We start from the raw sequence: 22167 nt of genomic DNA, 5'->3' as shown, positions 1-22167 counted from the left end.
GTAACACTGTGCTTGCACCTCATTTGATCCAACAGCGTGACTGTCAGGGCTATCGTTCCCCTTCATGGCCGGGATTTACCAGTTAGTCACCATCTCTCAGCCACGGAAAGTGTGATGAGTTTTAATCCAGAACTGCATATGATAATCTCCTCACAGGCTTAATTTTCTCAAATTAGAGCCCAGTTTGAAAGGAGAAGTGTGGTTGGCCATGGAGGTGGATTGCTGGCCAATGGAAAACCAGTTTGACAGAAAAGGACAGCGTGGTATTTGTCATTGAGAGGTCACTGAGCTCCATTCGATGAGTGGCCGACCTGCTCTGAGTAGCTGTGGTGGCACAATCCTGGGTTTAAGCCAGCTACATTGCCCCCTCCACCTCACTCCCTCTAGCGCTCATCCAACCATCCAGGCAGACTCTCATTAAGTGCCCTTTTGTTGAGGGATTACTGAGTTTATATTTATCACTGGACCGTCCAGGCATTTGTTGGCACTGCCAGCTCATTTAGAATCCATATCTGCGTTCGTCTGGCGTCTGACTCCTTTCACTGTCTCGCCACATTTTCAGCCTCTCTGTCTCCAGGTTCACAGAAACATTCAGAAAAGTTCTGCCTCAGAGTCCTCATCATTGTGCTGCATCTGATTCGTCAGATATTTAAAAAAAATCTGAAATGTGTGTGTGTGTGTGTGTGTGTGTGTGTGTGTGTGTGTGTGTGTGTGTGTGTGTGTGTGTGTGTGTGTGTGCTGTGTGCTGTGTACGAGGAACATACTGGCATGAGAGAGTTAGACAGAGTTAATTCTAATTGACTCGTTGAGCGTTCGATTGTGTTAAAAAAGTTGCTCTGATGTCAAAAAACTGCCTCGAAAATATTAAATAATATTATTTAAAAATGGAATCAGATCTGATCATGATTACCAAATATTCATCCATTTTCAGATGATGCCAGTTTGTTTACATATAGCCACTGTTTTATGAAAACATAAAAATAAAAAATAAATGTCTGTTTACTAAATGCCTGGGGGATTTTCTGATTAGCAACAACATTCATGTTGATGCATTAAAGTATGCATGAACATCTGTCACGGTAGAAGATGTCAGCGGCATGGACACAAGTTACACCAGTTTTTATTTTTGGGCTTTAGTTTTGTTTGTGCAACCTACGCACAATGGTGACTGTGAGTAGGGTGGGGTTTCACTAGGCCAAGATCATGTTACTGTTATGTAAGTAAGTATAGCTACGTTACAGTAGCTGTGGATCCAAACATCTTCACCAGCTTGTCCCATTTTAATAATGAGCTGGGCTTTTATGGTCCACTACTAAACACCAGCCAGTGGGGAAAGCCCATCTGAATGCCAAATATTGTCCTGGCTCTGAGTAGAGGTAAGTGAGGGTTGGACATTGTAGATGGATTTAGATGCCCTGTGTTTAGACTGATATAAATGCCTCATAAGGAAGTCATCAGAGGGATGGACTGTGATTTAGAAATTACAGCTATGTGACCTTCTGTTAGAGTTTCCCCAGCATGTCCGCGTCTCATAATGTACGTGTTACATCATAGCTGAGATGATCTGACGGGTAATTCTGTACCCTATGGCTTCTCTGATATCCAGTCGCTACAACTTGCAGTATTCAGTAAGTCTTTTATTTGTCAAACAATCTTGGGGAATTGGGGCCAGTTCAACAAAGATATTCTAGAATGGTCTGTAGTCTTATTCTCAGACTTATTTTCACTCTTAGATTAGTCTAATGCATGTAGACAGTTTCACAAAAGCAAGTGCTGACTTATTTTAAGCCTATATTGTTAGCCACCCTGCCCAAAGGCTGACACGGTTATGTCGTTGAGATTATATGCTAATCAAGGTTTTTCCATATTGTAAGAGTTCCCAGTAAAATGTCCTAACTTCCGTCTAAATGTCCGACTTTTATGTTGAAAAAAGTTTTACTTTACCCAGAATTAATGGCCAAATAGTCAAGAACGAGACAGCTTTGTGCAACGGATGGATTGAAATGTCTATCTGAAGTCTGAAATTTGATCTAAACCAAGTCTATCTTTGTGAAACCGGCCCCTGGAGTATAGCCCAAATATATGTATTTCATGTTTGCGGCTTAGGTGGGAGGAGACCCCGGGGAAGACCCAGGACACGGTGGAGAGATTATATCTCCTCACTGGCCTGGGAACGCCTCGGGATCCCCCAGTCGGAGCTGGAGGATGTGGCCCGGAGAAGGGAAGTTTGGGAAGTTACTGGAGCTGCTGCCCCAACGACCCAACCACACTTCAGTTCAATCACATGTGAAAATGTATGTAGATATGTTTGCTGTAGTTATAGATCTTTCTATTTTAGGCTATGTGCTGCATAAAGGCCTAAAGAAGGCTTCATGCCTCATGTTCGACGTGTGTACTTCGAACAGTTCTTGTTGCTGGTTAGCTACAGATATGTCGGGGCTACTGGTAAGTATGAGTTAACTAAGCATACTCAAACTGCTAACACGATCATCATTTACATTTGCTTTCTTTCTGCCTCTCTGTGGGCCTCAGGTGTTCTTCAGTCAGCCTCTTGGAACAAGGCCAAGCTTTTCCCATCATCAGGCCCAGCATCTTAAACCCCAGGAATCTCAGTGCCTCTCCACCGCCCTGCTTATGTATCACCTGCACTGCTCACCGTCTAGGAACAGAATAGCTCAGGAGCAAAATAGACAGGCTAACTAGAAGAGAGTCAGAATGGTATCTAAATTTTAACATAATTGAAGGACAAGAGGTTGTTTAGGAAAGGAATTTTCCTTCTTTGGATGTTGACAAAGGGATAGAAATGAGGGTGCATTAGTGCAGCAAGGGGTGTAGATTTTGTCACAACCTGGCTCGAGAGGAGGCGACAAGGAGGGAGACCGAACAATCCATAATGTTGCTATATTGTTTAATTAAGTGAATGACAGGAACACACAGCACAAAGCACAAGCAAATAATAGGATCAGTCAGCAGCCCAAGGTGAAGAGGAGACGAGAAGATCTTGTAGGTCTGCTCTATAGCCTGAGCCCAGCCTGCTCAGGTGTACAGCATCACTGACGAGGAGATGACGAGGTCTCAGCTCCACCAATCAACCTCCTGAAACACAGGTTAAGCACACAGCTTGGGAAGGACAGGACAGCCACCTCTGAGGCCGTCACTCACCCCCATAAGACAGGGTTCCTACCTTGGACCTTAAACAATGGGCATTACCCTATAAAAAACTCTAACCACACATTATTATTTTTCTAAAAGGTGCTTGGCCTAAACAACCCCCCTACCAAACACAACTTAATACTCTTCCCTTTCCAGACTCGGCAACTCTAACCTCAGCAACCTTGGCGCCTAGGAGCAATTTAAGAGGAAGGGAAACACAAGCTGCAGAGGACAATGTAGAACCATGTTAGTTAAGTAAAGGGTACAGTTGCAAAGGGTTACAACAGTGTACGGGACAAGGCATCTACCATAGCATTATCTTTGCAGTTAATATGGCGGATGTCCAGGTTGTCGTTGACAAATTGGTTTTCCGTCGCCCACGTCAATAAGATTTGTTTTCGAAGGCGTGTCCGAAAATAGGGATGATAACTTCTCATCAGTTCCACCAACTCTGAACGCTTTGCCACAATCAAGTGAGCCTACAAAATATCCAACTTCTGAAGTGAGTCAGAGTTCTTCAAACGCCCCCGCCGTAAAGCATCATCAGGCACTGCCACTGCTTCCCCCCCCACTAAATGCTGACTGCGCCACTGTACCAACAGTTAAAACGGGACATGCTTCTGAGGAAGAGGAATCCGAGAACTCAGATTTACAGATCAACAGATACTCAGCCTTTGGCAAAGGCCCAACACAGTCTATGATCAAGTATTCAAATGGGTGGTCCACTGCAGGGATTGGATAAAGTGGGGCAGGCTTAGACTGATTTGGTTTACCCGTTACCTGACATGTATGGCAAGTCTTAATGTAAGCTGCCACATCACGCTTAAGACGAGGCCAAAAGAAGTAACGCAAAATGTGACAGTATGTTTTCTTAACTCCCAAATGCCCTGTCTGATCATGAGAATATTTCAACACTTTATTTCAATACTTAGTTGGAACCACTATTTGGACAACCGGATCACCCACAGAATCAAAACCCTGGGGAACCCCCTTACGTACTAATACTTCACTCTGCAGGAAATAACCAAAGGCTGCACTTTTAACGTCATTGCTAGGCCGCACCTGGTCAAACAGCTCACTCAACAGGACCATCAGCCCAAACCCAGTTACCAGCCAAATCATTTCCCAGAATCATATCTATCCCATCTATAGGCAAGGCAGGCCGGACCCCAATGTGGACCTCACCAACTAAAAGGCCACAAGACAGACTGGCTTTATGCAAAGAAACACACAGAGTGGTTAAACCCATTCCCATCACACAATCACCAGTATCTGAGTCCTGAGAAAAGGGCAGCACGGAAGCTAGAATAAATGACTCCTTAGCGCCTGTATCTCGTAGAATTTTCACAGGCACTTTAATATCATTCCCAGTGAGAGATACAACCCCATCTGACACGAAAGCTTCAAAACCAGAATATTTTTCAGTTTCAGATTTAACTGAATCAAGCACCTCCTCCGAAACAACTGGAATTTTCCTAACTGGAGCACTGAGAGCAGCTGGTCTAATATATCTACCACCTGTGCGATTTATCCTGCTTTTCAGTAGAGGACACTCTGCTTTCCTATGTCCCCTCTCATGGCAATAGTTACAGGCCTGATCAAAACAAGATGAACGCGGACCAGGATTCATCTTTGCGGACTCAGACCAAGAACATTTTGCAGAGTGACCAACAGCTTTAGCAGTAGCATTATCTGCCCCACAGTTTTTTCCAAACTTTCCTTTATGTGCTAGCACATACTCATCTGCCATGGTAGCAGCTTTAGAGGCAGTCTCTACACCATGCTCAGCAATACGAGTGGCAACCTCAGGTGGAATACACTCTTTAAACTGCTCTAGCACCATCAGATCACACAAATCTTTAAAAGTAGTAACTTCCAACGCCGAACATCACCTATTGAAATGTTTAATTAAATCCCTTGCAAATTCAACATGTGTCTGCTCGTCAGACTTCCTCCAAGACCTGAATCGTTGACGATAGGCCTCTGGTACCAACTCATAAGCTTTCAAAACAGCATCTTTAACAGTAGAATATTTCTGACTTTCAGCTACACTAAACGCTGAATAAGCTTCTTGAATAAGCTTCTTTTCCTGTCAATACCGATTGCAACATCACTACCTGGTCAGCCTCGGGCCACACTCTCCCATTGGCAACACGTTCAAAAAGTGAGAAAAAATTGTCTGGGTCTCTCTCATCAAACTTCGGTACGAGACGCAAGTGTCCCACCACGTCAAACCTTTTCAAATTTTGACCTGAATCCCTAGTATCCCTAGTATCAGCATTACCTGACTTAATTAGGTCTAACCGGTACTGCTCTAACTCCAATCTTCCCTTTTCCAAAGACTGTCGTTCCTTTTCCTAGCCCAATTTATCCCTCTCTATCTGCAACAGCAATAGCTCTTTTTGTTGCGCGAACGTTAAAGCTGCAGGAGAAACCACAGACTCACCAACGTTGTCACTTGGACTTTGTAGTGTAGCTGGCAAAACACCGATTTAGTAAACACAGACTGTAAACACACGATGCATTTCATCAGAGTGGGTGCCACAGTAATTATAGGAATCATGTTCTGTAAACCATAGTTGTGCCATATTTGCTTTACAATGAAATAATATGGAATATTATCATTAAAACAGCTCTATATATGTTTGCTTTGGATAATGACTATATATGATATGACAGATATACATTTAGTGTGTTACTGATGTGCTATAGTGCATACATTATTATGGGAATATTTGACAAAAAAGAGTTTAGTAGGAAAAGGAAGTAGCTTGCTCTGCACCATCAAATTGAGTTTGGGTTAAATTACCACATAAAGCAGGTCCAATAAGGGACAAGATCTGACAGATTATTTCCCATTCTGATTATAAAATTGTGTTATGTGCCTTGTGCTGAAATTGTGAGTTGAAACTGCAAGTAGATTGAACAGCTAAGTACATTTGTTTATTTAGTACATTACAGTTGATGATTAGACAGATTCAGAAAATATGGTCAATCAGATGAAGTTAAAAGCAGTCCTCTATCCCTATCTCGTAATGTTTATGAAGGTGACAAGAGAGTGAATATTCCTAGTTGAGAAGTCATTCTTATGCCTTTTCATAAAGTTTAAATATTTTTTAGGTACATTTAATGGCATATTGATTTAATTATCAGGACATTTATTTGTTGTTATATGTTTAGCTTCTGTCCTCCATATAAGACATGTTCCCTCTTGCTTTGTGCATGTAAAGAGTATGTACACACACTGCAGTAGGTTAGTCTGCACCTAGATTGCCGTTACTGTACTCGTCTTATTTCTTTTAATATGATAATATTCAATTCCATTCAATTCATCACAACTTTATTAATCCACAAAGGCAATTTGATATCAGGTTCACCTCACCAGGGGTGGTGGATGACACACTTTAGAGGCGAGAACATGTCAAGAATTCACATACTGTGTTGATACAAGCATGCAGACACACACACACACACACGCACACACACACACACACACACACACACACACACACACACACACACACACATGCAAAAATCTTATTTAACTATATTGCGTTTTAAAAACAAAAAACAGGTAAAACTTAAGATAGACAAAACTTTCACAGCACATATCGACAAATATCGACAAATATCATTTAACAGTGAGATACAGTAAGAGAGAAATCATCGCTTGAATATATATATATTTTTTGCATTGTGTTAGAAGCACGATATGTGGATTTAGCAAAACTGCATATCAATGAAATGTGAACCATCAGAGCAGATGTGCTTATTATTGGAACTGGATACTGTGCGTTTAACAGTTTCAAACATAGAGAACTTGCCATAGGATCAAATCAAGCTAGTAGTTGTGTCTTGTTTAGGCATTTCAAATACATGGGAACGCTATGGTACCCAGCATTTCAATGCAAAAGTATTTTTGGAGATAAATGACCAGTGGATGGAAATGCCACTGACACTGCATTCAAAACAGATTCGCCCCGGGCCTTGGCAATGGAATAATCTGCTTTATGTTGCCTTCAAGTGTCCACACTGTCACAGTTCCCGATCTATAAGATTAACCGAACACAGGCTTTAGCTCCAATACAGCTGAGTTACCGGCCTGACTGGGTGCTCGTGATAGTGATATGTCAACAGGTATCAACTGCCGACTCAATGTAACCCAAGGCGAATGTCCCTGCCAAATACAGAGCAACTATAATGTTTATCTGGGGTTGACTTAACATTTACTTGCCCAAAGCCTTGCTCGGTCAAGGCTAGTCTGACATTAACTACAGTATATCTCAAAAGTGAGTACACCCTTTAGATTTTTGCAAATATTCTGTTATATCCTTTGAGGGGATAACATTATCCTACTGAAACTTTGATATAACTTAAAGTAGTCAGTGTGCTGCTTGAATAACAGTATAGATTTATTGTCCTTTGAAAATTACTCAGTACACAGCTGTTAATGTCTAAACAGCTGGCAACAAAAGTGAGTACACCCCATAGTGAACATGTCTAAATTGTGCCCAAAGTGTCAATATTTTGTGTGACCACCATTGTTATCTAGCACTGCTTTAACCCTCCTGGGCATGGAATTCACCAGAGCTGCACAGGTTGCTTCTGGAATCTTCTTCCACTCCTCCACGACGACATCACGGAGCGCACGGATGTTGGACACCTTGCACTCCTCCACCTTCCTCTTGAGGATGCCCCACATGTGCTCAATTGGGTTTAGGTCTGGAGACATACTTGGCCAGTCCATCACCTTAACCTTCAGCTTCTTCAGCAAGGCCGTTGTCATCTTGGAGGTGTGTTTAGGGTCATTATCATGTTGGAAAACTGCCCTACGGCCCAGTTTCCGAAGAGAGGGGATCATGCTCTGCTGCAGGATGTCACAGTATATATTGGAATTCATGTGTCCCTCAATGAAATGCAGCTCCCCAGTGCCGGCAGCACTCATGCAGCCCCAGACCATGATGCTGCCACCACCATGCTTGACTGTAGGCAAAACACATTTGTCTTGGTACTCCTCACCAGGGTGCCGCCACACACGCCGGACACCATCTGACCCAAACAGGTTTATTTTGGTCTCATCAGACCACAGGACATGGTTCCAGTAACTCATGTTCTTGGATTCATTGTCTTCAGCAAACTGTTTGCGGGCTTTCTTATGCATCGGTTTCAGAAGGGGCTTCTGTCTGGGGCGACGGCCATACAAACCGATTTGATGCAGTGTGCGGCGTATGGTCTGGGCACTGACAGGCTGACATCCCACTTCTGCAACCTCTGCAGCAATGCTGGAAGCACTCGCACGTCTATTTTTGGAAACCAACCTCTGGATATGACGCTGAGCACGTGGACTCAACTTCTTTGGTCGACCCTGGCGAGGCCTTTTCCGAGTGGAACCTGTCCTGGAAAACCGCTGTATGATCTTAGCCACTGTGCTGCAACTCATTTGCATGGTGTTGGCAATCTTCTTATAGCCAAGGCCATCTTTGTGAAGCGCAATAATCCTTTTTTTCAGCCGCTCAGAGAGTTCCTTGCCATGAGGTGCCATGTTGTCCAGCATTCAGAGAGAATTGTGCCCAAAACACCAAATTTAACAGCCCTGCTTATCATTTACACCTGAATCCTTGTAACACTAACGAGTCACATGACACCAGGGCGGGAAAACAACATCATTGGGCACAATTAGGACATGTTCACTATGGGGTGTACTCACTTTTGTTGCCAGCTGTTTAGACATTAACAGCTGTGTACTGAGTAATTTTCAAAGGACAATAAATCTATACTGTTATTCAAGCAGCACACTGACTACTTTAAGTTATATCAAAGTTTCAGTAGGATAATGTTATCCCCTGAAAGGATATAACAGAATATTTGCAAAAATCTAAAGGGTGTACTCACTTTTGAGATATACTGTACATACTGTATATGCCATGTTACTGTGTCACTGAGGTGCCCAGTGTAATTTGTGGTCTTATGTTTAGGGATATATTGGCAGTAAGACTTTGAGGATAGAAACTAATACATCACAATGTTTATACTCCTGAAGCCTCTGTTGTTTTTGTTTGTTAACTTGGAGAGTACCACTCACTCCAATTCTCCTTGGCTGCACAACTGTTGTTCAAAGTTTTTGATGAGAATAACTTGTTGTTTCCCTTTGAGCAGATTTACAGTTTTTTTAGCGTGGTCTGTATGAGAGGCAGTCAGTCAGAGATTTTCTCTAACCAAGCCAACGTGCTGTAGGGGGAGAGAACAGACGGCTCTGCTGTTCTATCTATAAAGCTTCCTAGAAACTGAACTAAATAGTGGAATTAAGCCAAATGTCCTTTGACCTTCCTCAGCTGCAGAGGAGGAACACAGCCAAAAGGCCATGGAAACAGTCCAGTCCAGGCCTGTACGAAGAGAAGGCCAGAACCAAAACACCTTAGGGAATGTGGTTTTAATGTCAATGTACAAGGCTCACTTTTCACTTTTTTAAAATTGGCCTATAACATTTCTTGGGTTAAAATGTTTCAGTAATAGCAAGAAAAACATGGAATACAACAACATAAATGCTTGCCCCTGCATCCATTATTCATGCAATTAACCGTGTATATACCTGTGTTCAAAGGTCAAAGTGTCTGCTGTGAGAAAGGTCTTTTGCTCAATGTACCCATTCAATGTTAATGCATACACACCAAAAACATCCACCTGTTCCAAGATAAACCACATTGAGTAGATTACTTGGATCTCAGACCTTCTGTAATGACAGTTCTGTGTAATTCAAAGGTTTTAATTAAAATGAACTACCTCTCTTGTTTCCAAAGTATAAAAATCACTCCACTGTGGATTACTACATGAATAGAGAGGCACATTATCTTTGGGAAAAATATGTACGGTAGTTCACCGTGAAAAAAACAAAAAAAATTTTATCCTGTTTGAATTGTGCTATAAATAACACAAATGTTGTTTGTAAATTTGAAAGAAAATTTTGTAAGGCTTTGGCTGTGGAGGGAATGTCTTGGTTGACACGCCTCGTCAACATTGCGTGGAAGTCTGGGACAGTGCCTAGGCCCTAGGGGGTGGCAGACCAGGGTGGTGGTTCCCCTATTCAAAAAGGGCGACCAGAGAGTGTGTGCCAACTACAGGGGTATCACACTTCTCAGCCTCCCTGGTAAGGTCTACTCCAAGGTGCTGGGAAGGAGGGTTCAGCCGGTAGTCGAACCTCTGATTGAAGAGGAATAATGCGGATTCCGTCCTGGTCGTGGAACAACGGATCAACTCTTCACTCTCGCAAGGATCCTGGAGGGGGCCTGGGAGTACTCCCAACCGGTCTACATGTGTTTTGTGGATCTGGAGAAGGCATATGACCGGGTCCCCCAGGTGATACTGTGGGAGGTGCTGCGGGAGTATGGGGTGAGGGGGTCACTTCTGAGGGCCATCCAATCCCTGTACGCCCAAAGCGAGAGTTGTGTCCGGATACTCTGCAGTAAGTCGGACTCGTTCCCAGTGAATGTTGGTCTCCGCCAGGGCTGCGCTTTATCACCAATCCTGTTTGTGATATTCATGGTCAGGTTATCGAGGCGTAGTCGTGGAGGAGAGGGGTTGCAGTTTTGTGACCTGAGGATCTCATCGCTGCTCTTTGCAGATGATGTGGTCCTTATGGCATCATCGGTCTGTGACCTTCAACAGTCACTGGATCGGTTCGCAGCCGAGTGTGCAGCGGTTGGGATGAGGATCAGCACCTCAAAATCTGAGGCCATGGCTCTCAGCAGGAAACCGGTGGATTGCCTACTCTGGGTAGGGAATGAGCCATTACCCCAAGTGAAGGAGTTCAAGTACCTCGGGGTCTTGTTCGTGAGTGAGGGGACGATGGAGCGAGAGATTGGCCGGAGAATCGGAGCAGCGGGGACGGTACTGCAGTCGCACCGTTGTGACGAAAAGAGAGCTGAGCCAGAAGGCAAAGCTCTCAATCTACCAGTCGATCTTCGTTCCTACCCTCACCTATGGTCATGAAGGCTGGGTCATGACCGAAAGAACGAGATCACGGGTACAAGCGGCCAAAATGGGTTTTCTCAGACGGGTGGCTGGCATCTCCCTTAGAGATAGGGTGAGAAGCTCAGCCACCCGTGAGAGACTCGGAGTAGAGCCGCTGCTCCTTTGCGTTGAAAGGAGCCAGTTGAGGTGGTTCGGGCATCTAGTAAGGATGCCACCTGGCCGAGGAGACCCCGGGGAAGACCCAGGACTCGGGACTCGGTGGGGAGATTATATCTCCTCACTGGCCTAGGAACGCCTCGGGATCCCCCAGTTGAAGCTGGCGGATGTGGCCCGGAAAAGGGAAGTTTGGGGTTCCCTACTGGAGCTGCTGCCCCCGCGACCTGACCCCGGATAAGCGGTAGACAATGGATGGATGGAATTTTGTAAGTAAGTCCAGAAAGTCTCAGTTTATCATATCACTCTTGAAGTATAAGAATGTGAAAATACGTAATTCTAAAAACTACATGGCTGCAATTGTGTAAGTGACCTCATAACTTTATTTCTTGATGAAACTACGATACCTGTGTGTTTTGTACTGGGATGTACTCATACAGACTAATTGGTCTGGTTGTTCTTTCGCTTCTCATCTGATAAAAAAGACCAGGAGTCGCTGGATAAAACACATCAGGTTACTGATTAATAATGTTACATTTGCGCGTGGAACATAGCTAAGTTACCTAGCTAGCTAGGGTGTGTAGTGTATATGTGTATATTGTGTGAGACGAGAGATGTGTATGGTATGGATCTACCGGCAATATTGCAAGCATAACTCAGAAATAAACAAATTGACTTTGCATGAAACTGAAGTAAAAACTTTAGCAGATAGGACATTTTAGATTACCAAGAATAGCTTACCCTTTGAGGACACAAATATTTTGACAAGTGAGGCTTTTGTACTTCAGTGTCTGTCACATTGTCCCGTGGTGGCAGCCAGTGAATTGTTTCCCTTCTGTCTGATCCCTGTGTTTATTTGTCTCTAGCTTTGGCATGGAGCCAACTCTTGTTTATTAATAGCTAGCCCTGCAGCCTGAATGACTTACAGCATGTGGTATTTTTAGTAGGGGCTTAAGTGTTTGGTGACCCATGAGCATTTGGTTAGCGCATTTAACTGGTGTGATGGCATGTGAGGTGATCAGTCTGTAAACTATTCCCGCAAATAAACACACTGGTATCAGTCTCTCTCCCCTGCATCCGCACCAGGTGCCAGACCAGCAGAGTTAGAGCTTTTGTTTTTGTTTTTACATGTCTTTGTATTTTACTTTTGTGAACGTTTTGCTCTGTTCCTGCCTGTCTGCATGTGCGATCTTCATTGCTTCTGAGTATTCTGCGCACGTGTGTTGTGAGTCAATGTTTCAATGTTGGCCACTGCATAAATTGATCTGGGTAAATCCAGAATGTAGATTACTTGTCTCATCCTAAATCTTTTTTAGGCTCTTGAAGTACATTAGTTCAGCCGTACAAATAACAAACAACCAGCTAGTTCTCAGAACCATGAAAAATACTGATCATATATGTTATATTTATTTGAGACATTTATGTATAAATGAGAAATTGTTTGTAAATTTGTTTGTGTTGTGTTTACTGTAAGTAAGAGCCACGCAATAGACCAATCCAAATATAGCTGTGTGTGTGCTCTTTGTTACTTTGCCCTTTCACATTCCCCTCTAATACCTTGCATTTGTTTTAGATCTAAATTCACTCAGCACCTCCATATTATCTCCCTCCTTCAATGTCCATGGCCACACAAGGGCAAAAGACAAACCTCACCCACCCCTCTCCTCCCCTCACCCCCAACAACCATCCTTCTCTACACGGGTCCTCTAACTACAGACATTTCTGCCAAACACATTTCTGAATGAGCTGTAAAGCCCTCTGGGGCTCCCGCAGCCTTGATTCAATGAAATATCGACCTGGCCTGCTCTCACTATGTCCCCTTTGCTGTCCTGTTATTGTTGATAATGAAAGCTTGTAGATTAAGTTGTGAGCCCTCTCCGTAAATGTGTTGATGCTTAAATTGTCATTGATTGACCTACAATCATCAGGTTGAAGAAGAGAGCAGACACAAACTAATTACTTTGAAATACATATGCATAGCTGTTTCCTTGATGTGCCTCGTTAGACAGATTGAAATCTGTCCTCTCCCTTTTGTCAAGACTGGAAAAGCTCTGATCTTGTCAGGAGGAGTTCTTCCAACTGCACGCCTGTTGTTCTCTGGGGCTGGATTCCAACTTCATGTTGACTGCATATCCCAGTCTCTCTTTTTGTGACTGGCACACACCTCATTGGCACTGTGAAAAGCCCCTGCTAACTCAGGGATTACTTTTATCCTCGGTTAACAGGTTGCCTTTAATACCCACAATCAAATCATGATGTTATACTTGTGCGGTCTTCTGACAGCAAAATAACAGACATTCATGTGTTGGGCTATCTTGAAAGACAAATTGAAGTGATTACAGGGAGTCAGATGTGATTCTGCTGAGAGGCCAAGTGGGGCTTGCTTGTCTGAGTGGTCTGTCTTTAAGGTGCACATTGATGAAAGATATCAGAGCAGGGGTGTCTATAAGGAGGGGCCCAGGAGTTGTCCAGGAGTTGCAAGAACCACCCCACTTCTTTGAAACCATCAGAAAGACAGCTTTAGATTTGTTTGTGTGTATGTACACATCACACGTGTGTTTAAGTGTAACTGTGGCTATTTTCTACTTGTATGTCATGGCCTGTATGTTCCTCTTGTGTTCCAAGATGCAGGATTAGAGAGATTAGCGCAAGGCTTTCTGACTCTATTCCTTGCACAACCAGTCAGTGGCCAACTGTAATGTTCAGCACACACACACACACACAACACACACACACACACACACGCGCGCGCGAACACACACTCGCACGTACACAAAAAAATACATCACAGGCCACATTACGTTTTGGTAATACACCATGCACTCGTCTGTGTTGTGTTTTCCCACCAGCAGTTTAAAGGTGGAGTGACCGTCTTAAAACATTAAATCAAATTATTATTGAGCTAAGCTCTGTTAGTCTGGAAGAAATTCACTTCTATGGACCATAAACCAAAGGTAGGAGATCCACACACAACGTTGCAATGCTTTATCTCTCCTCCAGGAGAAGCATTGATTATGGAAGCTGAAACGATTTACTGCCATCAGATCGCTGTAGTCTGACCATTTTACTTCAAGTTTGCCCATTACCGCTTCATTGACCCAGTGCGCATGAAATCAGCAGTTCTTATCATATTTGATGTGTATGAAGGAGTGTGCTTCCCACACAGAGCATCCTTTTAGTGAAGCTTGTTATTATCAATATCATGAGGTAACATTATGCTGAAGCTTTTTGTAAAACACTGATACAGATTGTTGTTTTTGTGCATTAGCTAACTTGGCCACAATTTAGCACATTGAATATACACGGTCCAGCCAGTTTCGACCTACCCTTGTCACTAGTTATCTTCAGTGGGACAAAAGCAAGGAATGCTGTTGATTGGGAGTGATTACTGTGACATCTGCAAAAGACTTGTCAGGCAACATAGGCGTGTTGAGGGACTGGCTCCTATATGCCTTTACACAGGCCGGCTGGCGGCCAGAGAGCCTCCGGATGGGAGAAGCAATATTAGATGGCTACTTCTACTACTACTTTAAGTGTGACAACATCCAAATGAAGGCGTCTTTATTCTGCACAGTGTTTAGCTTATTATATCAAAGCTGCCAAGTTCTCTGTTAAGTAAGTAAGTCATTTTGTTTATATTTAACTTTGTCAGTGTATTTTGTACTGCATGACAGGAGGTTCCTGTGCTTCTATCTCCCCCTTGTTCCATTTATATGAGGAAATAGTGCTGCTTGTTCTGTCAGGTTAAAACGCTGCTGTCACAGAGAGAAAAACAGCCCCCCCCATGCTTGTTTTTGTTCTGCTTGTTCTCTCTCTCTCCCTTTGCCCAGACTCCCCCCTCCCACCTCTGTCTTTGTTTGCTTGCTCTTTTCCCTCGAAGGAGGAATGGTTACCACCCAACAACCTGCTTCTGGTGCTTCTGATTGGTGGATTGCTTGTGATGGGGTTGGGCTCAGTGGCAGGCTTGTGAGAGATTTACCAGTGGTGAGCCAGCTCTCAGCTGTCAGAGAGCATTCAGTCTGAAGTGGAGGCACAAGCAGGATCTGTCTGTGTTTGCTTTATGTGCCGCTGCAGCACTAATCCAAACCTCTACGTTTAGAGGACTTTCTGTGGCTTTCTGTTTCTACTCAACTACAAGATCTGCCAGAGAAAGAGTTAAGGAGGAATTGAATATCCTCTAAAACTTGGCTTTTTATTCTGTTTCTCTTCTATTTCCTCCTTCCTGTCTTAATGCCCACGGCAGTGCGGTCGTGGCCAGAGGAGGATGGGTCCGGCTGTGGAGGCTCAGGCCCAGAAGGCCATGGATACAGAGCAAAAGCAGCAGCAGCAGCAGCAGAACCAGCTGCAGCAGCAGCAGCAGCAGTGCTACATGGAGAAAGGGGTGATGCTTGAGCCCTTCCTACACCAAGTGGGGGGACATTGCTGCGTCCTTCGACTCGGGGAGCAGACCATCTGCAAACCCCTCATCCCCCGTGAACATCAGTTCTACGAGAGTGTGCCTGCTGCAATGAGGAAGTTTACCCCACAGTATAGAGGTAATGCAAACTATGCTTTTCTAAGCTGTGTTGTGGATGTTGTGTTTTGTTGTGTTGTTATGCATCTCTCTTACTTAATTTCACTGCTGTGCATAAGTGCAAGTCAGGTGGGAATAGATGTTTTGCAGGTTGTGTGTGCGCGATGATGCCTTGTTGCAGGTTGATTTTGAGATTTTTAAGAAATAGAGCTCCCTGCTCAAGTGTTGTTTTCAGGTACTTGCCAGCAGCAGGTGCAACGTTGTGCCACAGGAGGGTGCTGCAGCTGAGACTGCAAGTGGGCCTCCTACATACAGGCCACCCGTAATGTCGTGGTCGTGATGTCTTGTTTTTAGGAGGCTGTACTAACACAGGTAAGTCAGGTTGCCCCTATTTCTTTTTCCGGCACACAACCAGCACGGTGAAAAGCATAAAGGGAGATTCTTCCTGGCTTAGATCCAGAAATCCACCTGAAGGTCATCTGAAAAGGTCAACGTAGGCACTCTATAAAACCTTCAGACTCTGGATTACAAACCTCACAGTCTCACCACCAGCCACCTACACCCTTTGTAGGATCTTTTAAATGATATTAGGAAAAAGAGTGCCTACAGGTTAAATCATAACATAGCATCCTCTTTTCTCAATCCTGAGCCTCAACAAAAAAACAACAACTCCTCCTTTCCCTAGATTAGCCATGAATATTTAGTGGCATTTTCACCTCTTTATCTTTTATAATCCTCCTTTCCTTCATCTTATTTTCCCTTCTCCTTCAGCCATATTATGGGACACCATGGGGAGGAAAAGCTGTTCATAGACACAAACAAGCTTTAGGAAACTTTTGCTGTCCTGCTGACTATTATTAGTTCTGCTCGTCGTCTATAGTTGAAGCTTGTAGACTAGCATCCTATATTTTCTGTTTGTGTGTGCGGTGATGCCTTGTTGTTTCTGTATGATGTTTCTGTATATTGCTCATCATTTTGTGAGAGATTCCATTTTTGGCAATAAACAGAACTTACATTTTGTATCCTTGTGTCATTACTTTGCCTGGGTGTGAGTAGAGGGTCCCTGAGGGACAAAACACAACAACATTGCAAATAACATTTAATAAAACACACAAAGAAAATACAAGAAAACTTTAACCACAAATGTTGTTTATGTCAACTGCTGTACATTTCTATTTTCTATTGTATGCTTTGTGTTTAACTATGTGATTTTATGCTTGGTGCAGCACAAATTGCCCACTGGAGACAAATAATAAATTGACTTGAATGACTTGATTTGTGTCTGGGCTGTTATTTCTCTATGTTGCTGGATGCTTTATAGCATTAGACCTACTTAAGAGCATGGCTTGTTTTTGTAAATGGCTTAACACAATTAAAACCTACTCTCTGCACATTGATATTGACTGATTGTTCTTTCATTCTGTCCTTTTCTGTGTTGCTTTGACAGCTCAGTATCTCTATCCCATTGTCCTCTGTCATAGCTTTGTAGCTCTGTTGTAAGACAGATTTCTAGATCTTGGTGTAGACACAAACTACTCTGTAGGTAGAGGATAAGAGATTCCTATTGTATTATCTTTTCGGCTTTATCACGCGTTGATTCTTTATGAGAAACATATTCTCTTCACTGCTCCGTGACACACATGTCTAACACATGTCTTTCTGTTTCCCGCTCTCAGGTGTGGTGTCAGTGAGCTTCGAGGAGGATGAAGAAGGGAACCTTTGCCTCATTGCTTACCCCCTCCAGAGTGACCCAGCACCAGATCTGGAGAACAAAGACCCCTTGGCCGACTGCGACCTCAAATGGGAGATGCCCATGTGGGAGAAAATGATGGCATACTCGTCCCTTGTGGACAGTGAAATTCACAGCAAAGATGGCCGAGGCCGCCTCTCTTGTAATGACAAGGACAAGAGGTGAGATGAAAGAAAGTGTCCCAACAGAGAGTACACTGAGGGACTTGCATCATAAAGCCGAAGATGTAGTCAATGCATCAACAGGCGGGGGCAAAGTGAGTCACTTTCACACTTAAATCGTCACTTCAGAACTGTTACAAAACCATGATCTTTTTAAAACAATCTTTAGATTTCCTTGGAAGGTAAAGCTGTAGCCTGAAGAATTGCATTAATCGACTGATGACACACACAGAAACTTACGCATACAACCTACAGAAAAACTGTCTCTAAATACTGTGAGAGGCTGATCATTGGCCTTGGCAGCCAGAGAGAGGGTCACAGCCTCAGGGTTGCATAACTGCAATAGATGTATGCCAGTACATGTACACAAACAGGAAACTTAGCCGACCCTGGCCTGGAGTGACGGTGAGGCTCATACTGGTTGATGGCAAAATACTTATGAAGGTATATTTTAAATGTTGGATGAATGATAGTGAGTGAAAGACTATTCCATCGGGTTCTTCTTTATATCCAATATAACATAACTGTCCTCTTGTTTTATGCTCCACTACCCTCACACATACAGGGGAACTATGCCCATTTTAAAAATGCATACATGTTATTCCTAAGGTCCAAAATATTACTAAACTAAACAACTCTTTCCCAAATCCAAAAACTAGAGTGCTAACACTCACATTTGTGATATAATGTACGTCATCAACTATAAAGTCTGAAACGGCTCCATAGACACTGGACTGGGAAAGATGTTATAGAAAACACTCAGAGAACCCAGGGAAATGTTTGGTTCATTTTCTGTTTCACACAATGCAGCAGCTCCAGACATTATACCTGATGACATTACACGTCTGAACTTTCCTACGCCATGGAAATAACATATATATATATTAACATATTATTTTAAATGTATGTGGTGTTCCCCTTTAACCACGTACACAAGCAGTATGTTTTTTTCCTTCTCCTTTGTGTCTAAATCTAATGAATGACCTTCTCTCTCCGTCCAGCGTTCACCTGCTGAAGGAGGAGGTCGAGGTGCTCTACTACAGACTGGAGCGCAGTCACAGTAATGCTGTACCGCAGCTCAAACACAACCCCTGGACTCTCACAAGTCAACAACACCAGCTGCAGAAGATGAAGGAGAGTGCCATGCACTGCAACCAATACAGTATCCTTTTCACTATTTTGCCAACAGTCAGTTACACAGTGGATGGAGACAGGATGAATTGTTCAGAGTCCAGGCTAGAGGACATGGCATGCGCCCGAGCCGACACCTCATCTGCCTATTAACATGCAGTTGAAATGGTGTTCACAATGCAGTGACTCGCCTGTGCATGCAGTGTTGTCAGGATTATAGCATTTATGTGAATGCAGTGAAACCTGTGGAGGGAAATGGACTTCGCTTCAATGGACACATTGTTTTATCTTACCTTGTCGAGCAGCAGTGGTGGAATGTACACTTTACTAAAGCACTGTACTTAAGTACAATGTTGAGGTACTTGTACTTTACTTGAGTATTTCCATTTAATGCTACCTAATACTTCTACTTCACTACATTTCAGAGGGAAATATTGTACTTAATATCAATCTACCCAGTAGTATACAAAGTACTATGGTATAATTATGTAAAGGATCTGAGTACTTCTTTCAGCACAGAAGTTGTATCTCGTGAGCTGATTAGTGCAGAAGAAGGTTTTTTCGAGTCTGGCCTCCTTGACTCCGTTTACCAGAGTTCATCCTGCTGGAGAATCTGACGTGGCGGCACACGTTGCCGTGTGTGTTGGACCTGAAGGTGGGCATACAGCAGTATGGAGACGAGGTCACGGAGGAGAAAAAGGCCAGGAAGATGTACAAGTTACAGCAGAGCACAGCACCCATATTGGGAGTCTGCCTCTCTGGCATGCAGGTGAGCTTTTAGGCCAACACTGGCTTCAGTGTTCATGCTTTATAATTAACACATTACATCTTGTTTTTCTCATTTTGGAAATATTACTTTAATAACCTGACTATCATGTATTGTAGTAACAAAGCAACAAAGGTCATGAAATCACCACCTATAAAGCACAGAATGGCAATGAAATGGTCGTGGTCTAGATGGTAACTCTCGATTTGCAAAAACTGACCAATGACTTATCACAACCTTAACCATCTTGCAAGACTTTAAGGTTACCATCTAGTCACAAACCAGTGAAACTTTCTTTCGGCCGACCATTAACTATTTAAGTAGATATAAGAAGGAATTACGACCCAAAATGTCTTTTGTTTTTACAATTAACTTTATATTGACTAAAACTCTTTAGCTGGCCAGGCTAGCTAAAGAGAAACAAAGCCAATTTTAGGCAGTACTTTCAATATAGTCAAACAAACCTTGAGTGTTATAGAAGTATTGGCTATTCCTATACTTTTCCAACCCCTCTGTGTCCCTCCATCCCTTCAGGTTTACCGGTGTGACACGGGCCAACTCATGTTCATGAACAAGTTCCACGGCCGCAGGCTGACTGTGCCGGGCCTCAAGGAGGCTTTGTTCCAGTTCTTCCACAGCGGACGGCGTCTACGACGTGAACTCTTCTCCCCGGTGATACGCAGGCTGCGAGAGTTGCAAGCTGCCCTGGAAACCTGTGAATCCTATCGCTTCTACTCCAGCTCTATGCTAATCATCTACGACGGAGCGCCCCACCAAAAGCACACTGAGGACGGCCTCTCTGAAGAGGAAGATGAGGACGAAGAGGTGGAGGCTGAACCAGAAATGGAGGAGGAAGAAGAAGAGGAGGGTGAAGCAGCAGGTGCACTTGGTTTTCCTCGCAGACCCTTTACGTCTAGCGATGGCAGCAGTAGGGACGGGAACTCAGGTGTCGACCACGCTCGCTTGCCCCGCTCAGAGCCCCGCAGCCCCATGGTGGATGTGAGAATGATAGATTTTGCCCACACCACCTGCAGTCATTACCAGGGGGAGAGCGTGGTTTACAAGGGCCTGGACAGCGGCTACATCTTTGGCCTCCAGAACGTGATCACCATCATCTCCGAGCTGGAGAACCACAGCGCAGACTGAAGACACACACACATTCAGACACAGATGCATAGTAACACAGAGGAGAAAGAGGAGGACTGGACTACAGAGGTGGAGAGAGATTTCTCCTCTCCTCTTCAGAATTACACTTTGTTGTAGCTGGCTTTTCTTCGGACCCAGTTCCTGTTTCTGCCGTTGGTGCTTCTCAATGTTCCTGTTGTATGTGTCTATCTTGGGGATATGAAAGATACCTGCCCATAACATAGACGAGCCATCTGTGTGACTGATGCAGTGATGTACTCATTGTCATAAATCTGCTTAACCCGGTTTAGGACAAAAGGGTAGGCTGCAAATAAAAGCAGATTGAAGTCTTGAGACAGTAGAAATGTTTTCCTTATGTCCAACTCCAAAGAAGGCGTCAGCATTTCACACACAAACACTTTATGTTGAACAAGTGAGTGTGTTACTCTGGCACAGGGCTATGTGAGAGAGCAGGAGTTGTATGTGTATGAGGACAGAGCCGGTGGGAGGAGAGGGAGGGAGCCTCCGTTCTTCTTTGTTGCCTGTTCATTCTGCCGTCCTTCTCTTCCTGCTCATCTTCACTCAAAGAGATTATTTTGGGTATGAGAGAAAGATGATATAGATTTATCTCATTATTTTACATGTTTCATAAAATAAACAGAAAGTAAAAAAAGAATGTGAATGAAGAGTACTACATTCCATGGTGTTAATGTTATAATAATGATATTGATTAATATTGTTATTCGACATGTTTGGATACCTCTATCTTGTATGTTTGTGTTGTCCACTTGTTTGTTGAAGAAAATAAAGGCTTTATGTCGACATCTGTGTCTGCTTTCATATTTGCTGCTACTTGTTGACCACAGACTTCATGCTTACGGGTACGAAAGCGTAATGCATTCACTTTGAGATTATCTCATAATTCTGGGAAAGGTTTTCATGAAAAGAAAGTTCTTGAATATAACAAATGTAAATGAAAAGATAATTAATTAATATCTCTACAAAAACCCATGGAAGTATGACAGGACTGCATTCAATATGAATGGCCCACTCTCACCACCTGCTGTGCAGACAAATAACTGGAGCACATGCCAAGCGTGAGGCCTAATATGTAATGTAGTGTGGTGGACAACAGTGATGGAAGCATTCAAATTCTTTACAGACGTTAAATTACTAATACCACACTGAAAATACTCCACTACAAGTAAAAGTCCTGCATTTAAAACCTTACTTAAGTAAACGTATGTAAGTATCATCAGCAAAATGTAATTAAAGTCTCAAACGTAAAAGTAATTATTGTGCATTCAAATGTTCCCTGTCAGTGTTTTATTATTATATATGACGTTTTACCTGCTGTAGATGTTTTAACTGTGAGAACCAACTATCTCTAAAGTCAACTTTTCATGATCTCAGAAAAACAGCCTATTTCCAGCTGATACAAGAGGCT

The 22167-nt window shown here is 43.3% G+C and overlaps 1 protein-coding gene across 1 annotated transcript; it reads left to right on the top strand.

Annotated features, from left to right (window-relative positions):
* Positions 1-15268: 15268 nt before the first annotated feature.
* On the top strand, positions 15269-21542 carry LOC115008268 (inositol hexakisphosphate kinase 2-like). The gene is made up of 5 exons (XM_029431757.1): positions 15269-15809; positions 17464-17698; positions 18700-18860; positions 19423-19598; positions 20130-21542. The coding sequence occupies exons 1-5, from the start codon at positions 15539-15541 to the stop codon at positions 20739-20741; spliced, it is 1455 nt and encodes a 484-aa protein (XP_029287617.1). The 5' UTR covers positions 15269-15538; the 3' UTR covers positions 20742-21542.
* Positions 21543-22167: the final 625 nt, after the last annotated feature.

The sequence above is a fragment of the Cottoperca gobio genome, chromosome 5 (genome assembly GCF_900634415.1).
Source record: "Cottoperca gobio chromosome 5, fCotGob3.1, whole genome shotgun sequence".
NCBI classification, from domain to species: Eukaryota; Metazoa; Chordata; class Actinopteri; order Perciformes; family Bovichtidae; genus Cottoperca; species Cottoperca gobio.
This window is presented reverse-complemented; position numbering and strand designations above follow the sequence as displayed.

Coding starts and splice junctions, on each gene's coding strand:
- LOC115008268 (XM_029431757.1), top strand. CDS start 15,539: ATGGGTCCGGCTGTGGAGGCTCAGGCCCAGAAGGCCATGGATACAGAG. Junction 15,810..17,463: donor GTTTACCCCACAGTATAGAG/GTAATGCAAACT, acceptor TCCCGCTCTCAG/GTGTGGTGTCAGTGAGCTTC. Junction 17,699..18,699: donor TGTAATGACAAGGACAAGAG/GTGAGATGAAAG, acceptor CTCTCCGTCCAG/CGTTCACCTGCTGAAGGAGG.